The sequence below is a fragment of the Pristis pectinata genome, chromosome 7 (genome assembly GCF_009764475.1).
Source record: "Pristis pectinata isolate sPriPec2 chromosome 7, sPriPec2.1.pri, whole genome shotgun sequence".
Taxonomy (NCBI): domain Eukaryota; kingdom Metazoa; phylum Chordata; class Chondrichthyes; order Rhinopristiformes; family Pristidae; genus Pristis; species Pristis pectinata.
The window spans coordinates 25353998-25378467 of NC_067411.1; the positions used below are offsets into that span (position 1 = coordinate 25353998).

The window sequence follows — 24470 nt, forward strand, 5'->3', positions numbered from 1 at the left end:
TGTCCATACACACCACAAGAAATGGCCAATGCTCCCTTCCCTTCAATCCAAAAGAAAATCTTCATTACACTCTCCATTTTCTGTTACTCAATCAATTTTCTGCTTATACTGCCAAAGGTCTTCAATCTTAGTGACAAGATTGTCACCTTTACAAACACCTTTTGAAAGTTCATACATATCACATCAACAGCAACTCTCATATTAACCCCCTGTTCTTCACCAAAAACTCATTCAAGTTACTTAGAAATGATTTACTTTCAACAGTTGCAGACTAGCTTTCTCTAATCAATCTGCACTTGTCCAAAATATTGTTTCTAGAACTTCTCCCGCCACCAAGGTTAAATTGACTGATCTGTAGTTAGTGGGTTTATACAAAGAGCAAAAGATTAGAGATATTCAGCAGGATTAGCAGCTTCACCAGAGAGAGAAAAGCAGAGTTAACATTTCAGATTAATGGAGTTTCTGAAAATACATCAACGGGAACTGTTTCTCTTTCCACTGATGATACCTAGTGTATTGTGTAATTCCAGGATTATCTGTTTACATGAGAAGATACTGGTCAGATGATCAGCAATTCCCAAGACAAAGTCGAAGAAGATCCTAATAAAAACACATTTGTGTGCTTTATCATGAACTACAGCAACCAACTGAATTGGGAATGGGAGAAGGACAAGGCAGGGTGAATTTGTATAAACTGCAAAAAATCTTTTTTAAGGACCGAATAATAGGAATGCTTCAAGCTCAAAAAACAAAGTTCATATCATAGTATTCAGGCTTCCTTCAGAGTGTGAGCTTGAACAGTTTCAAATAATTCCTCAATCTTCCCACTGAGAAAACCTACAAGTTTTCAAAAGACAGCATTCTACAAATATGATCATCTCTTAGTCCAAACCACAAGTTTTTAAAAAAGGAATTTATTTGCAAACCTATGTTAACAGTTCTTGGGGCATAAGCAACATTACAACATGAAATTCCTCTGCAACAACTGTGCAATTACCCATTTCCAGAATACAAACATAGTAATAGCTATGATGCAATGAGGCCACAGAACAAACATATTGTGTATTAATTATAACATATTTAAGTAAAACTGCTCTTGGCAGTGGTTCCATTTTTGACTTCATGAAGCTCTGTATTAATCTGCTCTTAATTTTCAGTTTGTGGAATATAGTTCACTGCACAATACCTTTTGTGTACAGTTTACTGACATTAATGACCTGGAGGAAGGAACAGTAGGTAAATTTGCTGATAATACAAAAATAGGTGGAAGGGCATGTTGTGATAAGGATACTGTGATCCTGCAGTGGGATATAGATAGATTGAGTGAGTGGGCAAGATACTGGCAAATGAAGTTTAAGGTGGGGAAGTATGAGATCATGCACTTCAGTAAGAGAAATCAAAAGGCCAATTATTATTGAAATGAAAAACTGCGAGTGAGTGAAGTACAGAGGGATCTAGGTGTTCTAATGCATGAATCACAAAAAGCTAGCAGACAGGTCCAACAAGTAATAAAGAAGGCAAACCACATTTTGGCCCTCATTGCAAAGGGAGGTTTTGTTGCAATCGTACAGGGTGTTGGTGAGGTCTCATCTGGAATACTGCATGTAGTTTTCATCCCCTTACTTAAAAATAAGATATAGTAACATTGGAGCAGTGCAAAGGAGATTCACTGTGCCAATTCCTGGGATGAGAGGGCTGTCCTACCAAGACAGAATAAATAATTTGGGCCTATGTTCCTTGGAGTTTGGAAGAATGAGGGGTGACCTTATTCAAGCATATAAGATCATAAGGTGGTTTGACAGGGCAGATGTCGGGATGTCTTCACTAGTGGAAGATAAAATACCTTTTTTAGTGACATGTACATCAAAACACACAGTGAAATGCACCTTTTGCGTTGAGTGTTCTGGGGGCAGCCCACAAGTGTCGTCACGCTTCCAGTGCCAACATAGCATGCCCACAACTTCCTAACCCATATGTCTTTGGAACGTGGGAGGAAACCGGAGCATCTGGAGGAAACCCATGCAGACCCGGGGAGAACATACAAACTCCTTACAGACAGTGGCCAGAATTGAACCTGGGTCGCTGGCATTGGACCATAAGACATAGGAGCAGAATTAGGCCATTCAGCTCAGCCATTTAATAATGGCTGATTTATTTTTCCCTCTCAACACCATTCTCTTGCCTTCTCCCCGTAACCTTTGACACCCTTACTAATCAAGAACCTATCAACCTCTGCATTAAATATATCCAATAACTTGGTCTCCACAATGAATTCCACAGATTCACCACCCTCTGGCTAAAGAAATTCCTCTTATTGCTTTTGTTTTTCGAGAATCTACAGAGATTGCTGGTATCTCTAGGAGAGGTATCATCCATAAAGTTTCGCTCTATGCTGATGATTTACTGCTCTTCATTTCTGATGTTGAGACTTCGTTACCTTCTATGCTTTCTTTACTTTCCCGTTTTAGCCAATTTTCAGGATATAAATTGAATTTACACAAGAGCGAACTTTTCCCTTTGAACAATCTGATACCATTCGATATTAATCTTCCTTTTAAAACTGTAAGAAGCCATTTTACCTATTTGGGTGTAACTATTACTAAGAATTATAAACATTTATTTAAAGAGAACTTTCTTGCCTTATTGAATTATGTGAAAAGGATCTTACCAAATTGGTCACCCCTCTCTATATCACTGATCGGTCGCATTAATTCTATTAAAATGAATATTTTACCTAAATTTATGTATTTATTTCAGGCTTTACCCGTTTTTATTCCTAAGTCTTTTTTTTGATTCTCTTGACTCAATTATCTCTTCTTACATATCAAAAGATAAACATCCTAGGTTAAATAAAGTTCATTTTCAGAAAGCTAAAAATAATGGAGGGTTTGCTTTACCTAACTTTAGGTTATATTACTGGGCAGTCAATATACAAAATCTTACTTTTTGGTTACATTATATTAATCATGAAGCCTGTCCAGTATGGGTGTCTTTGGAAGTTAATTCTGTTAAAAAAATTTCTATTATTTCTTTGCTTGGCTCTTCACTTCCTTTATCAATAAAAAAAATTAACTGATAATTTGGTAGTTAAACATGCTTTGAGGATTTGGTTACAATTTAGAAAATACTATGGTTTATTGAATTTTTCTTTGTCTAGTCCCATTCTTGCTAATTTTTTTCTTTAAACCTTCTATGACTGATCTAGTTTTTAAAGAATGGGATAGATTGGTTATTACTCGTTTTCAGGATCTGTTTGTTGGAGGAAATTTCTTAATGTTTGAACAATTGGCAACTAAATATAATTTGCCAAAAACTCACTTTTTTTCCATATTTGCAAATTAGAGATTTTCTCCAATCTCAAGTACATACCTTCCCTATAAGTCCTGATAAGAACTTATTAGATGTAATTTTTAATTTGAAGCCTTTCTATGATGCTTCAATATCTAAGATTTATGTTAGATTATCAGGAATGAATAAGGTCCCTTTAAACAAAATTAAAAACGCTTGGGAACGTGATCTGCAGATTTCAATTTCTGAGGAAACTTGGAATCAAATTTTTAAACTGGTTAATACTTCATCATTATGTGCATGTCACTCCCTCCTTCAATTTAAAGTGGTCCATAGAGCCCACCTGTCCAAAGACAAGTTATTGCATTTCTATTCAGATATATCTCCTTATTGTGACAAATGCAATAATGGAGAGGCTTCCTTAATCCATATGTTTTGGTCATGTCCGAGTTTGGAAAAATTCTGGATAGAGGTATTCCAAACGTTTTCTGTACATTTTAAAATAAATTTTAAGCCAAATCCTTTAACTGCATTATTTGGGATTGTTGGAGAAAAAGATATAATTCTGGAGACTTCCGACTTACATATTGGCCTTCATTTCTCTTATAGCCAGGAGGGCTGTATTGCTGAAATGGAAGGAAACTATTCCCCCTACTCATGCTCAATGGTTACGGGATGTTATGTCATATCTGAATTTAGAGAAGATCCGTTGCTCTATTTCTGGATCTATTCTGACCTTTCAAATATTATGGGGACCTTTTTTGAACTACTTTCAAAACCACTCATTTGGTGCTAAATGTACAGATATTGGCCAATACTAGTATGTCTTTTGGATGTTACTAAACAGCTTTGGTCTTGGTAGTGGGGTTAGATTTTTTTTATAATAAAATTATTCCAACTTATCAATATCAATTGATGTTTTTTTTGTTTATCAATATGAAGCATTGTGATTTCTTGTGTGACTCAATATAATCTATTTTGTAACATTTTCTTTTTTTCCTTTGTTTCATGCATTTTGTACTTCTTATTTGAAATTAATAAAAATATTGACAAAGGCATGAGCAGCCATCTTGAACAAAAAAAAGAAATTCCTCCTCATCTCTGTTCTAAAGGGACATCCTTCTATTTCTGAGGCTGTGCCCTCTGGTCCTAAACTCTCCCACTAATGGAGCCACCCTCTCCACGTCCACTCTATCCAGGCCTTTCAATATTCAGTAGGTGGACATAACTACAAGGCGAGGGGCCATTCATTTAAAACTGAGTACATAGAAATTTCTTCTTGCAGAGGGTGGTGAGTATCTGGAATTCTCTGCCTCGGTGGGTGGTGGAAGCTGGATCATTAGAAGTATTCACAGTGGAGGAGGATAAGTATTTGGTAGATCGAGAGTATAGAGAAATGACACACAGAGAATTGAGGTCAGAGATCAGCCATAATCATATTGGCCCTGATGGCCTACTCCTGCTTCTATTCTCTTGTGTTCCTGTGTGTACGACTGTACAATGGCAATTATTAAATTATTGCTGAACCCTTACTCCTCAAAATAGTCCTCAATTTAGTTTCCAGCAATTAAAATGTTGTGAGTTGCCTGACTAGGAAGACTTTCTCGACTTGGCAGTGTTGTTTACTGATATATTTCTATATTTCCTTCTGACATAGGAGGCCATTTTGGCCCATCGAATCTACGTCAACCCTCAGAGCAATCCCATTCCCTCATTAATTTGTCTTGTAACCTATTCTTCCCGCATTCCCATCAACTTCCCCAGATTTTAGCACCCACCCACAGCAGGGGCAATTTACAGTGGCCAGTTAGCCTACCAACCAGCTCGTCTTTGGAATATGGGAGCAAATCTGAGCATCTGGAGAAAATCCATGTGATAACAGGGAGAATGTGCAAAATCCACATAGGTAGCACCCAATGTCAGGATTAAACTCAGGTCACTGGAGCTGTAAGGCAGCAACTTTACTAGCTGTACCCGATAGATTTTAGTCGGGTAACTCCTTGACCATCCAGATGGCACAGGAAAATGAGATTACATTGGTCCAGATTTTGCTGGAATGGGCTTCTTGTAGCATGCAGCATTGATGTGACATTTTCCCCTCACACTTCAGTTCGAAAAGATGGGTTTCCTGGACCTTAGTGAACGAAAGGATCAGCTCATTAATTGAGAGATTTAAAGACTGAGAAAGAGACAGAGGAATGATGGAGAAGTAAATCGGATGAGTTAAGTCAAATCAGGCATGGAAATAAATAACAGGGAAAGAACTGTTAATATCAAAAGAGAAAGAGACAGGAAAATAGAGGAAAAACAAAATTTCTCAGTTTCTACCTGTAATTTGACACTCCACAATCTAAACTGTTCTCTTTCAGGACCACAGATTTATATTCTAGCAATACCACTTAATATCTCAGCTCTGAGAAGGTATTTATACTGTAAAGTTTCATCTTATCTTTGTGATGAATTTTGTTGCTCATTAAGGTAAACACACAATACTCTAACAAAATAGAGGTTGACTGCTGTTTTAACAAGGCCAACAACAGAGTAACACATTGTCTATCAACTGTGTGGGTTTATAATTTACAGGATATCTTTGTGTCAGCAGGTGAAATAATGTGCACAGAAAACCTTCAACATTTTTATTGCACCATGACCAAACTAAAATGATGTTTCAATGGTTGTAAAAGTAACATGGGAAATCTTGAAGCTCCCTGCAAATTTTGTATTTCTTAAAAGAAAACTTATTCAGAAGTGGTACTATTTAACAGTTTCCATTTAGATACACCTTAAATATAACAAACCCTGAGGCACTTCAGATGAGCATTATCATACTAAAAGCCATCCCACGTGGAAACCATCAGGGTGAGTGACCACAGGCTTAGTCAAAAAGAAAGATTTTGAGGACCACCTTGAAATGAAAAAGCAGTAGGTTTAGGGATGAAATTCCAGAAGGTAGGGCTGTGGATGCCAATAGCATAGTGTTTCAATTTGGAAAGAGGTAACAGACAAGAATTAGAGGACAGCGTATAAACTAAAATATGGCACCACAGCACACATATTGGAAAACACAAGGGTGAGACGTTTTTAAAAAAGGTGTCATTTAACTGGAATGAGATGTGGGTCAGCAAGTATAAATGTGAAAGATGAGGAGGTCTTTTTGCAAGTTCGAAGACGGGGAAGAATGCTTTTAGCGATCTCAAGTTCATATTTTCCACCAAAACAGGCTGACCGGGACTCAAATCTAGGTGGTAAAAGGGTCACGGAGGAAAGTCAACAGATAAATTGAAACACGGAAGCGTGAGACAACGGCAAAGAAGTGGAAATACACAGTTCTGGTGACAAGACCGAATAAAGCCTCATTGCATTGCGAATGTGAATATTCATAAATGTGCCTCTTTTTGCAGAAGAGCCAAGTCCGATTAACCTCAGACGAGAGTGGTTCACTTTCTCTCCGGGATTGTCACAGACATCCTCTCAACCCTGTCATTACCGGGACTTCTCCAAGAACCAAGCCACTGACTTACAACAAGTGGGCCATTCACAATGTTTTGGCTACAGGAACATGGACTTTGATTGCGAATTACAGCCGATCGCTCCGTGAAACACCTCAGCAGCAAGACCTGTAACTTGCACAACTTCCGGTACCGGGAACCGGACGATGTCCTAAAGTAGGACGCTGAACAAACGAGACGCAATGAAAAGTATTTAAGTTTACGTGACGGAACAACATCTGTTTTACCAGAAATGTTACCGGACTCTCACTAACCTTACTGGACACTCATCCTACCGCCAGCAGCCACTTTACCATGGTGCTGATCAGCTCTAATACATCACTTCCTGGCAACGGATGATCCACATCCGAGTGAGGGATGTCAGAGCATCAGGGGAGGGATGGAGTTTGGGAATCCTTCTGTCTCAGCCCTTGAAAAAGGAGCTTCGCTTCAGTGCCGGGACAGGACCTCATTATTCAGCCAGTTTTGTTGCAGATTCTAGCCATATCCAGTCTCTTTCTGACTTCAGTTCTGCGAGCATTTCTGAGCGCCGCACTTCAAGTTAACACAACCCAATGTGTCTGATTAACCCATGAGATGCCAACTCAGTAAGATTATATTAATCAAAGTCCATGCAAACACAGCCAACGTTAATATTTGGAGACACGAGAGATTGCAGATGCTGGAAATCTGGAGCCACAGACACGAAATGCTGGAGGAATGCAGCAGGTCGGGCAGCATCTACTGAGGGAAATGAACAGACGACGTTTCGAGCCGAGACCCTTCATCAGGACTCACTCTACTTCGTGTGTGTTGCAACATTAATATTTACCAAGAGTTTTTCACTATTCACTTTCTGCCAATTGGAGTGCATAACCCTTAATTTTTGTCTCTTGTCTCCCATTCCAACTTTCTATTCATGACTAGGTTCCCTCCAATTCAATGTCTTCTAATTTTGTCAACATACTAATTTGTCTTAAGTTATTATTCTTTCAAACAGTGGTAAGTCGTCATTCATAATTCCTGTCGCTTCCAAACTACTTTCCCAGCAACTAAAAGTAAGAAATTTCTACTTCCTGTATGCCATGCACCAGATGCACATATCGTTTCTGATATTTTCAGAAATGTAATGCATTGTACACATTTGAATTAATTCAGCAATTGACATTCCTTGCTCACACTGTAAATAATATTTCGTATCTATGATCCTTTACCAAAACTATAAAATGTTATGTTACGGATTAGGGTACTATTGGTGAATGTCCCTTTAAAACATAGCACAGTTGTGTGTGTGTGTTGTAATCACGCCACACACACTACTGCGCTATGTCTTAAAGGGACATTCACCAATAGTAACCTAATCCGTAACACTTACATATCAAACATTGCTTAAATTTCAGAAAAGGGGAGGAATGGAGAGAACAAAGGAACTGTCTGTCACAGTAGCAAAGAGAGACTGAATAGGGCAAGTTGTGGTGGTGCCAGCTGAGAGAGGATGGTGAAGGTTTGTTAATAACAGCTGTAATTGCAGAAGCTCTACAGATACTGTCTGACCTATTAAGCATTTCCAACATTTTCTGATTTTTATATCAGATCTCCAGCTTTTTGAGGTGGTTTTATCACTGGATGAAGACAAATGTTGGCCAAACAGCAGTATTGTTTAGCTTTGAATTGTTCTATAAGATTGTTTAAGTCTGCATGTATCATCAGATCAGTTTAATATCTCTTCAGGAAAATGGCACCTTTGTTGCTGTACCTCTCAGAGTTATGTATTCAGTTCTCAAAATCAGATTTAGACTGATATTTCTGGAGTGAGAAGGTTGTCCTATGAGGCAAGGTAGAGAAGACAGTGTGCCCTTATTTCATAGATTTTAGAAGTGATCTCATGGAGATAATATTTCCAGGGGCATGATGAGTTAGATAAAAGGAAGATGTTTTGTCTGCCCAGAGGGTCTAATACCATGGAAAACAGTTTCCCAATAATAATGGGGTCAGGTACTTACAACTGAGATGAAAAGAGATTTCTTCACTTAAAAAATGGTGTGGATATTTGGAATTCTCTCCCCCAGTCAGCAGAAGATGCTTGGTAATGGAATATATTTAAAACAGAGATCAATAATTGTAGGAAACTAAGGGAAATGATTTAGTAACATTGTGGGAATTTGGAACTGACAAGAATATTAATTATGATCTTACTGAATGTCAGAGCAGACATTCTGAGAGAACTTTCATTTAGCAATATTACAGAAAGTGTTGCCCGACTTCCCTGAACTTTAACTATTCAAATAGTCTAATTTCATTTCCCCCCCCACCCTTCCCCACAACACCTAGAATTTATAAAAAAATATGCTAGTCTGTGCAAGAACTCTGAACTGGAAATACACTTTGATGCTGGAGGAACTCAGCAGGCCAGGCAGCATCCGTGGAGAAAAGCAGGCGGTCAACGTTTCAGGTCAGGACCCTTCTTCAGGACTGAAGATAGGAAAAGGGAAAGCCCAATATATAGGAGGGAGAAGCAGAGCAGTGATAGGTAGACAAAACAGGGGAGGCAGGGTGGGCGCAAGGTGGTGATAAGTAGATGCAGGTAAGAGATAGTGATAGGCAGGTGCGGGGGAGAGCAGATCCACTGGGGGACACGCTCTCCCCTCCTCCCCTGCACCTGCCTATCACTATCTCTTATCTACATCTACCTATCGCCACCTTGTGCCCACCCCACCTCCCCTCTTTTGTCCACCTATCACTGCTCTGCTTCTCCCTCCTATATATTGGGCTTCCCCTTTTCCTATCTTCAGTCCTGAAGAAAGGTCCTGATCCAACGTTGACCACCTTCTTTTCTCCATGGATACTGCCTGGCCAGCATCATAGTGTTTTTCATCTAGATTCCAGCATCTGCAATCCTTTGTTTCTCTGAACTGGAAATTGCTTACAGCATGTTTATAAAATGTCACCAGTGACAGGCAGTCTGCAGCAGTCAGAGCAGGCTGCTTGATGTAATCAAATCAGATTAGAGATGGAAGGCTAATGATTAGCCTTTCCTGTTCTTCCTGCTCAGGATAATGTAATTGTTTAAAAATTCTAATCTGGTCTTGAAAAAGCTGTTCCGCTAATTCAATTAACAGGTTTTCCACCAATGTCAATAGAAGCTAGTTTTGTTTAATTATTTGGTGAAACCTGATATCTTGTTTCAGGCCAAGGTGTGCACGCCTTGTGGGGGTGTAATGGGTGGGGATGGGGGTGGGTGTAGGGATGAGTGTTTGGAAAGAGGCAGCACAGCCCCTCTCCCCCAATAATCTTTCCAAAAGACATGTGTGATTATGTACGAACACACGCACATTCACCCTAAAATGTTAAAGATTCGCACATATGTCCCTTCAACAACTGGGAGATTTAAATTCCTATATATGCCCCATTCTACTTTAAATCAAAATTGGGAGAAGTATGTAACTAAGGCATAGTGCATTTTGTTCTTCTTGAACTGTACTTAGGAGTGCTGTATAAACTCACTCAGACTTGGAGCATCAAGAAACACGTCTTTGTGTCAGCTGCTGTTTTGTGAAGCCTACCCCACAAATTTTAAATCTACACCTTTCACTGTGTAGTTATTATCACATACGAGTATAAGTATTTATTAATTTGATTTGCTTTTTTGCTGACCCACCATATAGTGAAAAACAGGGGACTCTGGATTCTCTATTTCCACATAAATGTTTTTTTCCCCAAATTGGTGTGGTTCACCATGGCAAATGTTGCAAATGATAATCTTGTAATCTTTTAAAAGTTTTAAAGCACCCAGAAGATATTGAGTGTTTTACTGTTCAAATCAGGAAATGGAAACATAATTCTATTTCCAGTGTATATAGTAATCATAAAAGGGATTCATTGTTTAATCTGGGCAGGCTAACTTGATACTTTGCGTACATAATCAGGTTTTGGATTATGAAGACTGGATTTCTACACATGGGCTCTCTTTGCGGAACACGTCAAAACTGTAAGGGGAGGACCTAAAACACAATAAAAGGTACATTAGCTTTATCCTGACCCTGCATAAATGCAAGTCTAAGCCATGCACACAGTAAAGGGTGCAGCACTTACCTGCAGATGGGAGACTAATATATAGACAGCCACAGTCGCATGGACCAGATTTTGAGTATTCTGCATACTTACCTGACTTGTAGCCAATGCAGTACATTGTTTACCTGTGGCTGTATTTAAAGCCATGCTTTGAATTGATGCTACATTTTAGAAGAGTGTGAATGAGGCAACCAATCCTCTGTATCCATCTGTACTGACCTTTTGCACTTGCTGTAGGAGAATTGTGTTAAATCTGTGAACCTTGCTTTGCTGGACATACAAACATATGAATATATGAATTAGGAGCAGGAATAGGACACTCAGTCCCTTGACCCTGCTTCACTATTTAACTGGATCATGACTAATCTGATTGTAACCACAATTCTACTTTCCTGTCTACCTGAAGGTAACCTCCCAATCCTTTGATTACGTGGAAAACTATCTAGCTCTGTCTTAAAAAATATTCAAAGACTCTACATCCCCCAATATTGGAGGAAGAAAATGACCTTGACAAAGATACATGATTTTCTGGGAGAAAAACTTGTGTCATCTCTCTCTGGTTGAATCCTTACCTTTAAACAGTGGCCTCTAGTCCTAGATTATCCCACAACAGAAAACATCCTCTCCACACTAACTCTGTCAAGGCCTCAAAGAATCTTATGTTCATTCATCTCTCAGTCCTACCAATACTAGCTGAATCTGTACAATATTTCTTCATAAGACAACCAATCCATTCATGGTATCATCCAGTAAACCTTTTCTGAACTTCTTCCAGTGCATTAACATCCTTCCTTAAATAAGTAATATTGTACACCACTCCAGATGTTGCCTTGCCAGTGCCCTATATAACTGATGCATAGTCTCCCTACATTCGTATTCAATTTCTCTCACAATAAGCACGAACATTATAAACTCACTTAATTACTTGCTGTATGTACATACTAGTGTTTTGTGAATCATGCGCCAGGACACCCAAAACCCTCTGCATCTCAGAGCTCTGCATTCTCTCACTATTTAGATAATATGTTTCTTTTTTACATTTCCTGCTGAAGTGGAAAATTTCACATTTTCCCACCTCATACCTCATTTGCCAGATCTTTGTCCACTCACTTTACCTACCTTTTCCCATTGTAGACTCCTTATATCTTCTTCCCAACTAACTTTCCTATCTTTGTGTCGTCAGCAATTTTAAGCAGACACACCTTTAGTAACTTTATCCAAGTCATTGATATAAATTGCAAATAGTTGAAGCCCTAGCAATGATCCTTCTGGAACACTACTTATTGCATCTTGCCAAACAGAAAGTGACCCATTTATGGCTTCTTTCTGCAAGTCTTCTGTTCACTAGAGAGAAGGTGCTAGGAAAACTAAAGACTGATAAGTCTCCCGGACCGGATGAGGTGCATCCCCAGGTTCTGAAGGAGGTGGCTTTAGAGATAGCGGAGGCATTGGTGATAATTTTCCAGGAATCGATAGACTCTGGCATGGTTCCGGAGGACTGGAGGGTTGCAAATGTAGTTCCGCTGTATAAGGAAGGTGGGAGGCAGCATAAAGGAAACTACAGACCTATTAGTCTGACGTCAATGGTGGGAAAGTTATTGGAATCGATCCTAAAGAATGAGGTTATGGTATACCTAGAGGTGCAAGGCAAGATAGGTCCTAGCCAACATGGTTTTGTGAAGGGAAGATCCTGCCTGACCAACCTATTGGAGTTTTTTGAAGAAACCTCAGGTAGGGTGGATAAGGGAGAGGTTGTAGATGTTGTGTATTTAGACTTTCAAAAAGCCTTCGACAAGGTGCCACATAAGAGACTGATTAATAAGATGAGAGGTCATGGAATTACAGGTAGGACAACAGAATGGCTGGAGCATTGGCTGGTTGGCAGGAAGCAAAGGGTGGGAATAAAAGGATCTTGTTCTGGTTGGCTACCGGTTACTAGTGGTGTTCTGCAGGGGTCGGTGTTGGGGCCGCTTCTTTTTACCTTGTACATTAACGATTTGGATGATGGAGTAAATGGTTTTGTGGCTAAGTTTGCAGATGACACCAAGATAGGTGGAAGAGTAGGGAGTATTGAGGAGACAGGAAGGTTGCAGAGAGACCTAGATGGTTTAGGAGAATGGGCAAGGAAATGGCAGATGAGATTCAATGTTGAGAAATGTGCCGTTGTACATTTTGGAAACAGAAATAAACAGGCAGATTATTATCTAGAAGGAGAGAAAATTCAACGTACAGAAGTACAAAGGGACTTGGGGGTACTCGTGCAGGATACCCTAAAGGTTAACCACCAGGTCGAATCGGTGGTAAAGAAAGCGAATGCTATGTTGGCATTCATGTCTAGAGGTATAGTGTAGAAAAGTAAGGAAGTGTTGGTGAGGCTCTACGGGGCACTAGTGAGGCCTCATTTGGAATACTGTGCACAGTTTTGGGCCCCATATCTTAGGAAAGATGTGCTGATGTTGGAGAGGGTTCAGAGGAAATTTGAGGATGATTCCCGGAATGAAAGGGCTTACATATGATGAGCGTTTGTCGGCTCTTGGACTGTACTCACTGGAGTACAGAAGAATGAGGGGGGACCTCATAGAGACATTTAAAATGTTGAAAGGACTGGACAGAGTAGATGTGGTCAAGCTGTTTCCCTTGGTGGGTGAGTCCAGGACCAGAGGGCACAATCTTAGAATTAGAGGGTACAGGTTTAAGACAGAGATGAGGAGAAATTTCTTTAGCCAGAGGGTGGTGAATTTGTGGAATTCCTTGCTACGTACAGCAGTGGAGGCCAGATCATTGGAGGTGTTTAAGGAAGAGATAGATATCTAAATAGTCGGGGTATCAAGGGATATGAGGATAGGTCTGGAAATTGGGGTTAGAATTTTTTTGCCCTCACCCCCAATTTCTCTTTTCTTTTTTCCTTTTCTTTGGAGCAGACTCGATGGACCAAATGGCCTACTTCTGCTCCCTTATCTTCTGATCTTGTGAACTACTATGTTACTTCCTAATCACAAGCTTTTAATTTTCCATCATAACTTTTGAGGCAAAAACTTGTCAAACACTTTCTGTAATGTTGAGTGCAGTACATCCTCTGCACATGTTGCTTTTTCAAAACTACTTTAATTTTGCATGACTACCTTGAATTTTTAATTTTTCCAAGTACAACATCTTTAATAACAACTTCCAACACTTATCCAATAATAGAGAAACAAAGGACTGCAGATGCTGGAATCTAGATGAAAATGATGAATCTAGATCTGTCCTGAAGAAGAGTCCTGGCCTGAAATGTTGACCGTCTGTTTTTCTCCATGGATGTTGCCTGGTCTGCTGAGTTCCTCCAGTATTTCGTTGTTTTTTTATCCAATAATAGATGTTAGTCGAACTGACCTATCATTTCCTGCTTTCTTCAAATAATGGGGTTAAATCTTCTCATTTCCAATCTAACGGAACCTTCCACAGATCTAAAATGAACACATTAACTGTTCTATTGCTTTTAGGATCCTGGGATGACATCCATTAGGATCCAGAGACTTATCAGCCCACAGCTCCAAAAATTTCCCTGGACCACTACACTTCTGATGGTAGTTCTCCTGAACTCCATCGTCTATTTTAATTCCCAATTTAAAGATGGTTCTGAGTGCTCCTTGCATTCTCTACAGTTAATTTTTCTGCCATCTCCTTGTTTTCCATTATTAATTCCCCACACTCACCATCTATGGGAATACTCACTTTGTTAACTTTTTATTTTAAAGCATCTGTAGAAACTCTTACTATCCATTTTTACATTTCTGGCTAGCTTTGTCTCATACTCCAATTTTTCCTTCCTTACTAATCTTTCAGTCATTCTTTGCTGTTATTTGCAGTCTATTCAGTCTTCTGACCTGCCACCTGATTTTTGAACAATATGCTTTTTTAAGTCAAACTGCTTGTTTTACATGCAATTTTACATTATTTGCATTTCCTCCCAGCTTGGCATCAGCTTTATTCCTCATCATAAAACTCTGTGTCATTGCTTTTGATTCCATCACTTCCATCACTGTTTCATGCTGAACCAGTTTGTGGTCTCTGTGCTGTTTAACCCAAATCTGTTTTCCAATCCCACATTAATTTTATGTTGGAGGCCATCTGTTTTCAAACTCCATAAAAAACTTTCTGTCAGGTCCATCCCATTTCTTGCTGTCAAGGACTACACTTTGCATTTATATAACTCCAATAATGAAGAAACACGTCAGAAGGTGCTTCACAGATGCATAATTGGGAAAAAAGTCATCAATAAGCCAAAGAAGGTGCTGTCTAAAAGAGTGTTCATACATCTCGTCAAATTTGGGTTTTGTGGGGAACTTTACAAGGGGGAAAAAAAAGAGGTAAAAGGGATATCTGCACTAAGCTTATTGACATTTATAATGGGCAGGAATTGAAATTACTGCTGGGTGTACAAGATCTGATCCAGGGATTTAATAAATGATGACAGACCAGAAATTCTTCTTCTTTGATCTTCATTTTCTTGACTTGAAAGATTATAACAACAACATAACGGCTTCTCTTTGATGCTCTCTCTCTCTCTCTCTCTCTCTCTCTCACAAAGTTATGAGATTAACCTGTGTAGTAATGATTAGCTCAATGCTCATTCTACTGATGATCTGGTGATATATGCTTCCTGGTGATTGAGCAGATTCCCCTCCTGGCTATGCTGCTCTCATGGCTGAGAGACTCTTCTTTTAAGGACAAACTCTGCTAGCTGTTCTCCCAGTTACCTTTTGATAAGATTTGCACTAACCCCTACCTTGACCTTGAGTATGCTGGAGTTCAGCCTGATCTAGCCCATCTTTGTCTATCTTGTATCTCGTCTCAGCCTTACATTTGCCTTAATCAAGATACACTCCAGGTGAGAAAATGCATCAGATGACTCTGCATGTCAGTCTGTTACTTCCCTGCTGGCTTCGCCAAAACCAACCCTCCATTGATTGCACTGTCAATTTGTTGAGTTAACCAATTCAGTTATTAAATCTTCATTCTGCTGTAAGAATGACCAATATCACAATATGTTCGGATGAGATAAATTCTGGGTTTGTCACTATTTTGAAAAGCTGATTAATGAGTTCAATTCCAGCAATTATCTGAGCATTATCATTTTCAAAACTTTTGGTGATGAAGCCAGACTTGTTGAAGCAAAGGCTTTTACTTTCCCATGAATTTCAGAGTCTCATGGAATCAAACCATAAGGGTTCAAAGGGTTCAAAAACCTCTTTTTCCTTATCTGGGAATACCAGGATTCTCAATCACACTGTAATCATAATTATCTTCAAGAAAGGAGACAAATCTGGTTGTGATAACTACTAAGGGCGGTTCCTGCCCCCTCCCACAGAGGAAGTCCTCCTCATCTGTGTGGTCCTAGTGGCTGAAGAGCTGCTCCCCGAATTGCAGTGTGGATTCCATCCATCTGGAGGCATGATCTTCACCACATGACTATTGCAAGGGAAATATGGGGAACAGCATCAATCACAATATATGACCTTTATTGATCTCAATAAAAAAAATTGATGTCATTGACCAGAAGGGACCATGGAGCACCTTGTCATGTTTCAGAATTTCATTCCATATTAATTTTGTTCAGTGATAGCATTCAAAGCATAATCCTAATTTAGAGGCCCACAACAGAGTCAATCTCAGTGCAGACTGGTGTTAAGTAAGGCTATGTCATTGTGTCAACACTTTTGTCATTCCTTCTCACTACAAAGCAGCTCCTCGCCTCCAACAAGCTTCCAATTGGAGGGGAATTAACCTACAGGACTAATGGGAGATGGTTGAATCTCCATCACGTCCATTCCAGAACCAAGATCACCCCAACCTTATTAATTGAGCTACAGTATGCAGATGGTACTTGCATACGTGTCAATCGAAGGTCAACCTCCAAATCATGATAAACCTACTCACTGAAGCATATGAAAGGATGTGCCTTACACTTAATAGCTACAAAGCAAAGTTTCTCCAGCAACCTGCCTCGCCGTGCAACACTTCCATTCAACAATAAAGGTTCATGGTAAGATCCTGGAAAATATGGACCACCTTCCATCTTTTGGGAAGCACCTTTCACCAAAGGCAGACATTGATGAAGAAATTCACCATCATCTTCAGTATACTAATACTGCCTTTGGCAACTACTGCCAAGGAAAAATGTGGTTGAATATCAGCACCTGAAGCCCATTACAATACTCATGGTCTACTGGGAAACAGTGATCCTGCCCTCCATATGCTTATGACTATCTACTTGAACTATCTACAGAGGGCCTTTCATGGCACTTGAGAGATACCACTAATGTTGTCTTTGCAAAATCCTCCAAATCCACTGCAAGATAATTGACCCATTGTCAGTGTGCACTCCCACTATTGAGGCTATAATTGCACACAGTCAACTCCATTGGCCAGGTCATATCATTCTCACATCTGCACCAGACTCATGAAACAGACACTCTTCTACTAGCACAGTTACAGGAAGCGATCAGGTGGGCAGATGATAAGGTTCAAGGATGTTCTCAATGCCTCCTTGAAAAAAATGCCATATCCCCATTAACACATAGGATTCCTGGCCCTGAAAATCTAGATTCTGTGTGTTAGGAGCACATGGAAGCCCAGCATAAATGACAACTGGAGTGCATAATCTCACAAACTACCCATCTGCCGATCCTGTCAGGCATATCCTCCACATCTGTGGAAGAATCCAACACTGGTCTCACCAGTCACCTCAGAAGCTACATGACTGGAGTGGAAGCAAGTGTTAAAGCATTTCAAAACAATAAGTTGGGGATAGCTAAACACAACAGTCCATCAATGCCTGCCCCGTCATTCCTGCATAATTACAAGAATTGTCAAACTCTCTGCAGATATTTTGAATATCGTGAGACACTATAAAATATTGCAGATGATGATACCTTCCAGTTATTCATCATCATAACCATATGCCTGACCATTTCATTTGTAAGGAGAGACTGGATAGACTGGGTTTGTTTTTCCTGAATTGGAGAAGGCTGAGGGGTGACCTGATAAGAGGTATATAAAATAATGAGAGGGATAGATAGAGTAGATAACCAGATACACCACCAAGGGAACACGATTCAAGAAAAGAGGGCATAGGTTTAGGGTGGGAGGTATGACGTTTATAGGGATCTGGTGGGGGGGGGGCGGAAGAAGAGAGGGGTGATTTTTTACATACAGAGATTGGTTGGGGTCAGGAATGTGCTGCTTGAAGAGGTGGTGAAGGTAGACTCTCTCACAACACTTAAGAAGCATCTTGACAAGTACTTGAATCACCAAGGCATAGAAGGCTATGGACCTAATGCAGGTAAATGGGATTAGCATAGATGAGTATGGACATGGTGGGCTGAAGGGCCAATTTCTGTGCTGTACAACTCTAAAACTGTGTTCACTGCCTGCACCAGAGATTGATAATCCTAACCTCATCTTCCAATTAGGCTTATGAGTTAATACTGAGTTTAACAATTTCAGATAAAGGTCACCCCCCCCCCCCCCCCAGGAATTGACTGTACCCTTGCACCTTTGTTTCAATTTGTCTCTGCATAATTCTGTTCTGACTGCTGTTTCTTTTTAAAGTGTTTGATATCTTCACAAATTGGGTCTGCACTCCACATCAGACCATATGTCAGACTCTGTTCTCTCCTCTGTCCTTCTCTTCAACTGAAAACTTTTCCACACTGATGAAGGGTCCTTGACCCAAAATGTCAATTTTTTTTCTCAGCCCACTGATGTGGCCTGACCCTCTAAGTGTTTCCAGCATTCTGTTTTAAGATTTCCAGCAACTGCAATGTTTTGTTTAAGTAATCCAGCTACTATGATTAACAATCTAGACACCCATTTTCAAATCCCACTGTGGCAGCTGTGGAATTTAAATTCATTTAATAATCTGGATTTTACAACAAGATTAGTTTTAGTAATGCTGACCACAGAAACTATTTTATTGCTGTTTAATCCCCACCTGGCTCATTAATGTTCTCCAGGGAAGGAATTCTGCCATTCTTGCCTAGTATGGGCTACATGTGTGTTAATTAAGGCAAGTAACAAATTACCAACAAAACAAAGCCTACTTTATTTTAAGATAGTCAACACTCAGTTTACAGCAGTGGCTGGTACACCGATATGTCCGAAATTATACTACACGATACACAGTTCTCGAAGTATACTCACAGTCATAATATACTATAGCATGGAGTGAAGTTTCCGGGTACTTTGTGACTAGTAGGAACTGCAGAAACACGGAAACAATTAATTTAGTTTTATTTTTTCTCCTCTGTTTGGTTTAAGTATCAGCTGTCATTTCCTCGCAGATTGGACACTTGGAGAACTACGACTCGGACTGACGTTCTATTCGGGCAATCAAAAATGCAGAGGGAAAGGCCTCGGAGGATGATCTCTCCCTCCCTCCCTAATTTCCTCCTGCTGCTGTAGTTGTTGTTGTGATGGTGGTGGTGGTGATGACGCCCGAAGGCGCCTCGAACCTTGGCCCAGATCTGAGGTTCCACGTCACAAGCAGCCAGCGCCCTGCGCGCGCGCCTCCCCACCTGACGGGTGATGTCACAAACATGGTGGCGATTTGAGCTCCGGTGCGAGTAGGAATCAGAGCAGCAGACGCGGTCGCCGTGCCCTGGCTCAGCCCTCCCTCCCTCCCTTCCCTCCTTCCCTGCCTGCCGCGCCCCCTGTTCGCCCGACTCACCTCTCGATGTCGGATAATCAGAGCTGGAATTCTTCCTCCGAAGAGGATCTGGACACCGAGTCGGGGCCGCCTGTTGAGCTGTGCGGGATACTGAGCAAGGTGAGTCCAGCGACTAGCCCGTGGACGGGCCGGCGCCCTCGCCCCCATCCGTCCCTCCAGTCCCCTCCCTCCGGCTACTCGGGATCCCCTCACGGCTCCCCCCCCCCCAATTGCCTGCGCGTCGGGCAGGAGGGGAGCGGAGCCACGACCCGAGCAGCCAGAGCCTCCCTCCCACCGTGCGGGGAGCAGACACTGTTCCATCTCTGTTTAAATCCTCGACTACTTCAAGCTGTCTCCCCGGTAACGGAGAGGTTTCGGCTCCAAGCCCCGAGGCCTGTCAGCAGCTCTCAGCGCCGATGGGCGGTGTGGGATTCGCTCGTTGGGTAGTGATTTCAGACCACTCTGTAGTAAAGTAAAAGTCACTAATGGTGGGCCGGGAGTTTCTTCTGATTTTTGTAAATAATTTAATTGGTTTTGATTTGATAGCCTTGCGCGTTGTTTATGCCTAAGAGTAAGAATTGCAATTTAGTCTTTTTGACCCCGAGTCCGAAGTGTGTGTACTCACTGCTGGCTGATACACTCGTTCGTTTTTAAACTTTCATGTGAACTCGGGTGTGTTCGTGTTGTCGCAACACTCGCCGAAGTGAGTAATGCGCCCACCTCTCCTTTATCATCTAGAACTTGACTGAATCGGCTTATTTCGGCATATGTCTTCCTGTGATTTGAGAATATTATAGCAAATCAGCAATGAACAATAATAACATTCTTGATTTTTGTGGTAGAATATCTTTCTATACAAGCCGAATCAAATGTTTTATTATATATGTTATTTTTTCAGTGGACCAACTATATCCATGGCTGGCAGGACCGATGGGTAGTTTTAAAAACCAATACCCTAAGTTACTACAAATCTGAAGATGAAACAGAGTACGGTTGTAGAGGTTCAATCTGTCTGAGCAAGGCTGTCATTACTGTAAGTTTTTATGGTTTCATTGATGTTAATAATCCTACACATTAAGCAATAGTTAATAGATTTACACTACTAACATTTGCCTGGCCAGTTGAGTGTTTAATGTTGTCAATGCACATGCAAAATATAGAAGATTAATAATTTGCACCCTTTCAATATATTTTAAAACTTCCTTACTGGCTTTAAAATCCGATTGGATTGTCCCTTCCCCCTGTAATGAACTCAAATGAGATGCTGTATTAGCAACTGTAGACAACCTTTGTCCAATATCCTGTAGTTTAACATTGTCAAATAAAACTGTTTCAGTTAAACTTAGTGTAAATGTCAAATGAGTATTTGATCAATTGTAACTTATTGGTTTTGCTTTGTTTGCAGTCATCTTATTTGGGTCTGATTGTAGAAGTACAATTTATTTAGTACTAGTCACCAGCTGAGGATGTCTCAATATTTTGGTCAATTAAATACTTTTAAAATAAGCTTGCGTGATTGGGAATGAACTTGTTCTTCTCCTGCACTATTAATACTAATGTTTAGTCATGATTCTATATTAGATATAAACGTTCATGGAGTTCAAGTTGCTAAAAGGTAAACAAGACTGGCTTAGTGTAGATTAGTTTCTCTCCCTCCTTGTGGGGAATTTTGTGCCATTCACTTAGCAGGCCTTGTCGAAAGCAGATTAGAATTGCATTCTGGGAGACATTGCTATCTTTCATTTTATTGTTGCACTGCTGTATTAGTAATGTAACGTAATTTTAAATGTTATATTGGTCCTTGTACAATTCAGGGCAGTCATTATTAAATGATCTAATGTGAAATATTAGCAAGCATCTTATTAATCTATTCAACTGGGACACTTGCATTTAAACTAGCTTTTTAATGAACACTTGTGAGGAAAGAAGTGGTGGCAAAGGATCTTTCCTGAACCAAAGTGTTTCTCTTGGTAGATTGTTCATTGAATAGCAGTCTTGTTGAACTGAGTGGTGAAAACAATACCTTTTCACAGCTGTTTGAATTTGTAATTTGCATCATTGTTAAAATTGCACTTTTTGCAAGTAGTCTCTGTTGTAACATAAATATGCAACAAACTCTACAATTAGTCATCTGATCATTATCACAAGGTTATTTTTAATGTTAAATGAGGGACAGATATTGGTTAATGCCCAGCAAAAATTATTGCTATTTATGGGGTAATGTATCTAGTTGAGGGCACATATGGCATCAATTTCACGTCTCTCTGGAAGGATGTCACCTGTGATGGTACTGAGGAAATTCTACACAGGGCTGAAGTGTCAACCTAGGTTTTGACTTTGAAAAGAGACTTCAACCAATGCCTTCTAACATGTCTTCGTGGGCCATGGCTGATGCAGTCTTAGTGCATGTTGTACTTGTATCTTGAAATGTTTGAAGTATTGCCTACTCTTGTGAGTAGGAATGGGTGCAGGAATGAAAGCTGATGTTGATGGAAGTACTTTTCAATCTTTTTTTTTCTTTCCATAACTAAGCATTATTGTAAATGTGTACATAGTGTTACAGAAATTTTTAATGTCTTCAAATTGAAGTAAGTTTTATACTTACAAATTATTTAATGCAATATTGTGGCGACCCAGTTCTGTTTGGCAATCCTCCGAGTAGAGTCTTGTTTTATTCCGCGGTAACAACCGCTACAATATAAACATTGTACAGCAATCAAGTCTACAGTTCTCCACTTTAACAAGACATAGTTCATTTAAAATTACAAAGTTTTTCCCTCCAGTGAGTGACATACTAACATTTGTTAGCACTGGAGTGACTTGTTCATATGACCATTTTGCAAGAGAGCTGAAATGGTGACTACATTTCAGTCATGGGGTGAGAACTGACTCAATTGCACGCATCCTGAAGTGATTTATTAATAAAGATTCTGGAATGACAAAATGTTCTCTCCTTTCCCATCCTAGCCGGAGTGTACTAAATTTGTCTTTAACTCTTGTACAAGATGACTCAGCATATCAAGGTGGGCCTTAATAGGGTGGGATGTAATAGTTCTGGCTTGTACTTTGTTCCAATGGGTTGAGCTATTCAGAGTATGGAATATATAAATAGAGCATGATACAACACTAGTTGAATATGCTCTCTAGTATGGCCAGGTCTTTGCTACGTTTGGTTTGGAAGGTGGATATATTTGTTTAAGAATTACTAAAATGTTGAGAAACCTTTAAAGTTATGGCATCACCAATTATATAAATACAATGATTGTTAAAGTAATAGAATATATTCACGGGGCTGTGGGTTCCCATTTAGTCCTTTCCTATGATAAGTTACCAACATTTGAGGAAAAATGCAAGCAGCTTTGGTGCATGTTAGAAAGTTCTGATGAAGTGAATGATTGTATCAATGGAATTTGGTTTCTTATTGATAGGTGTACTGTGCTGATCTATCACCTGGAGTACTTCTGTAGTCCTTCTTCAAAATGCAGAAGGCTGTTTTTTTTCCCTTGGCCCTCTACTCCCTTGAGTTGCTAAGTTAGGTCTTGGGCAAAGTACTACCAGGGTTCCCCCTCCCCCTCCCCCTAGAAGGTGCAGCAGGGGATGAAGTTATGCCACTGTCAAGAATTTCGTATTCAATTGTTTTTAATGTTCAAAGGTGTTTTTAATAACAATTAAAATTGAAGTAAATAATTTTAAAATTTTAATTATAAATCCCAGAAGGGATTCAGTAAATTAACATCAACTTTAGTTATGAAGAGAAATTAAAAGTTGTCTTTTTAGTAGAACATGGAAGGTAGAGAAGTTCTGATTGGAATGCTCAAGGGTTTTGTGATATGTGAGGAAAATTGTTTTAATAATTAAAATAACAGCAAAGGTAGAAATATTCAGCTGGTCTGGTGACATCTGTAGGGGAAGAAACTATTAATGTTTCACATTGGTGACCTCTAACAAATTAACTCTCTACTGAGTTGAGAACATATGAATTTAAACAGAAGTTGGAACAATTTTTAAGCAGAAAGGTGTTAGGACATATTGTCTTGGCAGGAACATACTAGAAGCAGAATCCATAATAACTTTTGGAAGGTGCATAAATCTTTTTTGGGAGGGAGGGGAGCAAGCAAATTTCTGTCTAGGGTTTGAGACTGTATGATTGGCTTTTTCAGATAAGTGGTGGTGGTTTAGTTGTTCAAATGACCAATTCCTGTGTTGCAAGACTTCATAGGAAATGATGCTTTGACCTGCATAACATCAGTTTTGCTATTGGTTGAATAGGGAGAAGTTTTCAGAGACAGGTATTGCACAATATTTTGTACAGAGTATCTTCATAGAATTTGCTAGGATCATATAGTTCAATAATGTTAAATATACCTGACATTCTGACATTAGATCTATTTGTTGCACCTGCTGTATGTCTTACTAAGTAGGATGAGAGCTCAAAGCTGCTTCAATCAGCTTTTAAGGTTTTTTTTATTGTAGTGCATTTCAAATTTTCTGAGAAGTATTTCCCTATTGAGAAATACAATGGTACCACTGAAGACCTCCTGCTGCAGACATTTGTTGTCTATCTGGTACGTCTGTGCATCTCGTGCAGAGAAGGAGAGTAAACCCACTGACTTTCTCCATTATCAAGTATCTTCCCGATGTAGAGCTTTTCATTTCCTGCAGTAGGTCTTCTGAATGAGACTGGTGCTTTTGAAGTACATTATTTTGACAAATTGTTTAACTCTTGTGCTTGTATTGTAGCCACATGGACATTAGTAGAAGCAAGAGTAGGTCATTAGAAGCTGGTGCCTGCTCCACCATTAAATAAGACCAGGGCTGTTATTTTTATCTCACCCCACTTTCCAGTACTAACCCTATATCCCTTAATATCTAAAGCCTGTCAACCTGTTCTGAATATACTTAATGATTGAACCTCCACAGCATTCTTGGGGAAA

At 39.8% G+C, this 24470-nt stretch overlaps 2 protein-coding genes across 9 annotated transcripts in view; one reads left to right on the top strand and one right to left on the bottom strand.

Annotated features, from left to right (window-relative positions):
* polk (polymerase (DNA directed) kappa) overlaps window positions 1–19178 on the bottom strand; it is a 79828-nt gene extending 60650 nt beyond the window's left edge. Inside the window, exons 1-2 of one of the 3 annotated variants that reach the window (XM_052019241.1) lie at window positions 7052–7083; window positions 6810–6961 (exon numbers count right to left, since the gene is read on the bottom strand). The gene's annotated coding sequence lies outside the window, so the exon portion shown is untranslated. Of the gene's footprint in view, window positions 1–6809; window positions 6962–7051; window positions 7872–19031 lie in introns of those variants that run through there. The other 2 variants (XM_052019239.1, XM_052019240.1) reach the window with 2 other exon arrangements.
* Window positions 19179–19305: 127 nt separating this feature from the next.
* LOC127572259 (ceramide transfer protein) overlaps window positions 19306–24470 on the top strand; it is a 98468-nt gene continuing 93303 nt past the window's right edge. For 3 of the 6 annotated variants that reach the window (XM_052019245.1, XM_052019246.1, XM_052019247.1), the window contains exons 1-2: window positions 19420–19656; window positions 20435–20569. In XM_052019245.1, coding sequence (XP_051875205.1) covers window positions 19564–19656; window positions 20435–20569 — 228 coding nt within the window. In that variant the 5' untranslated portion in view covers window positions 19420–19563. Of the gene's footprint in view, window positions 19657–20434; window positions 20570–24470 lie in introns of all 6 variants that reach the window. The other 3 variants (XM_052019248.1, XM_052019250.1, XM_052019249.1) reach the window with 2 other exon arrangements.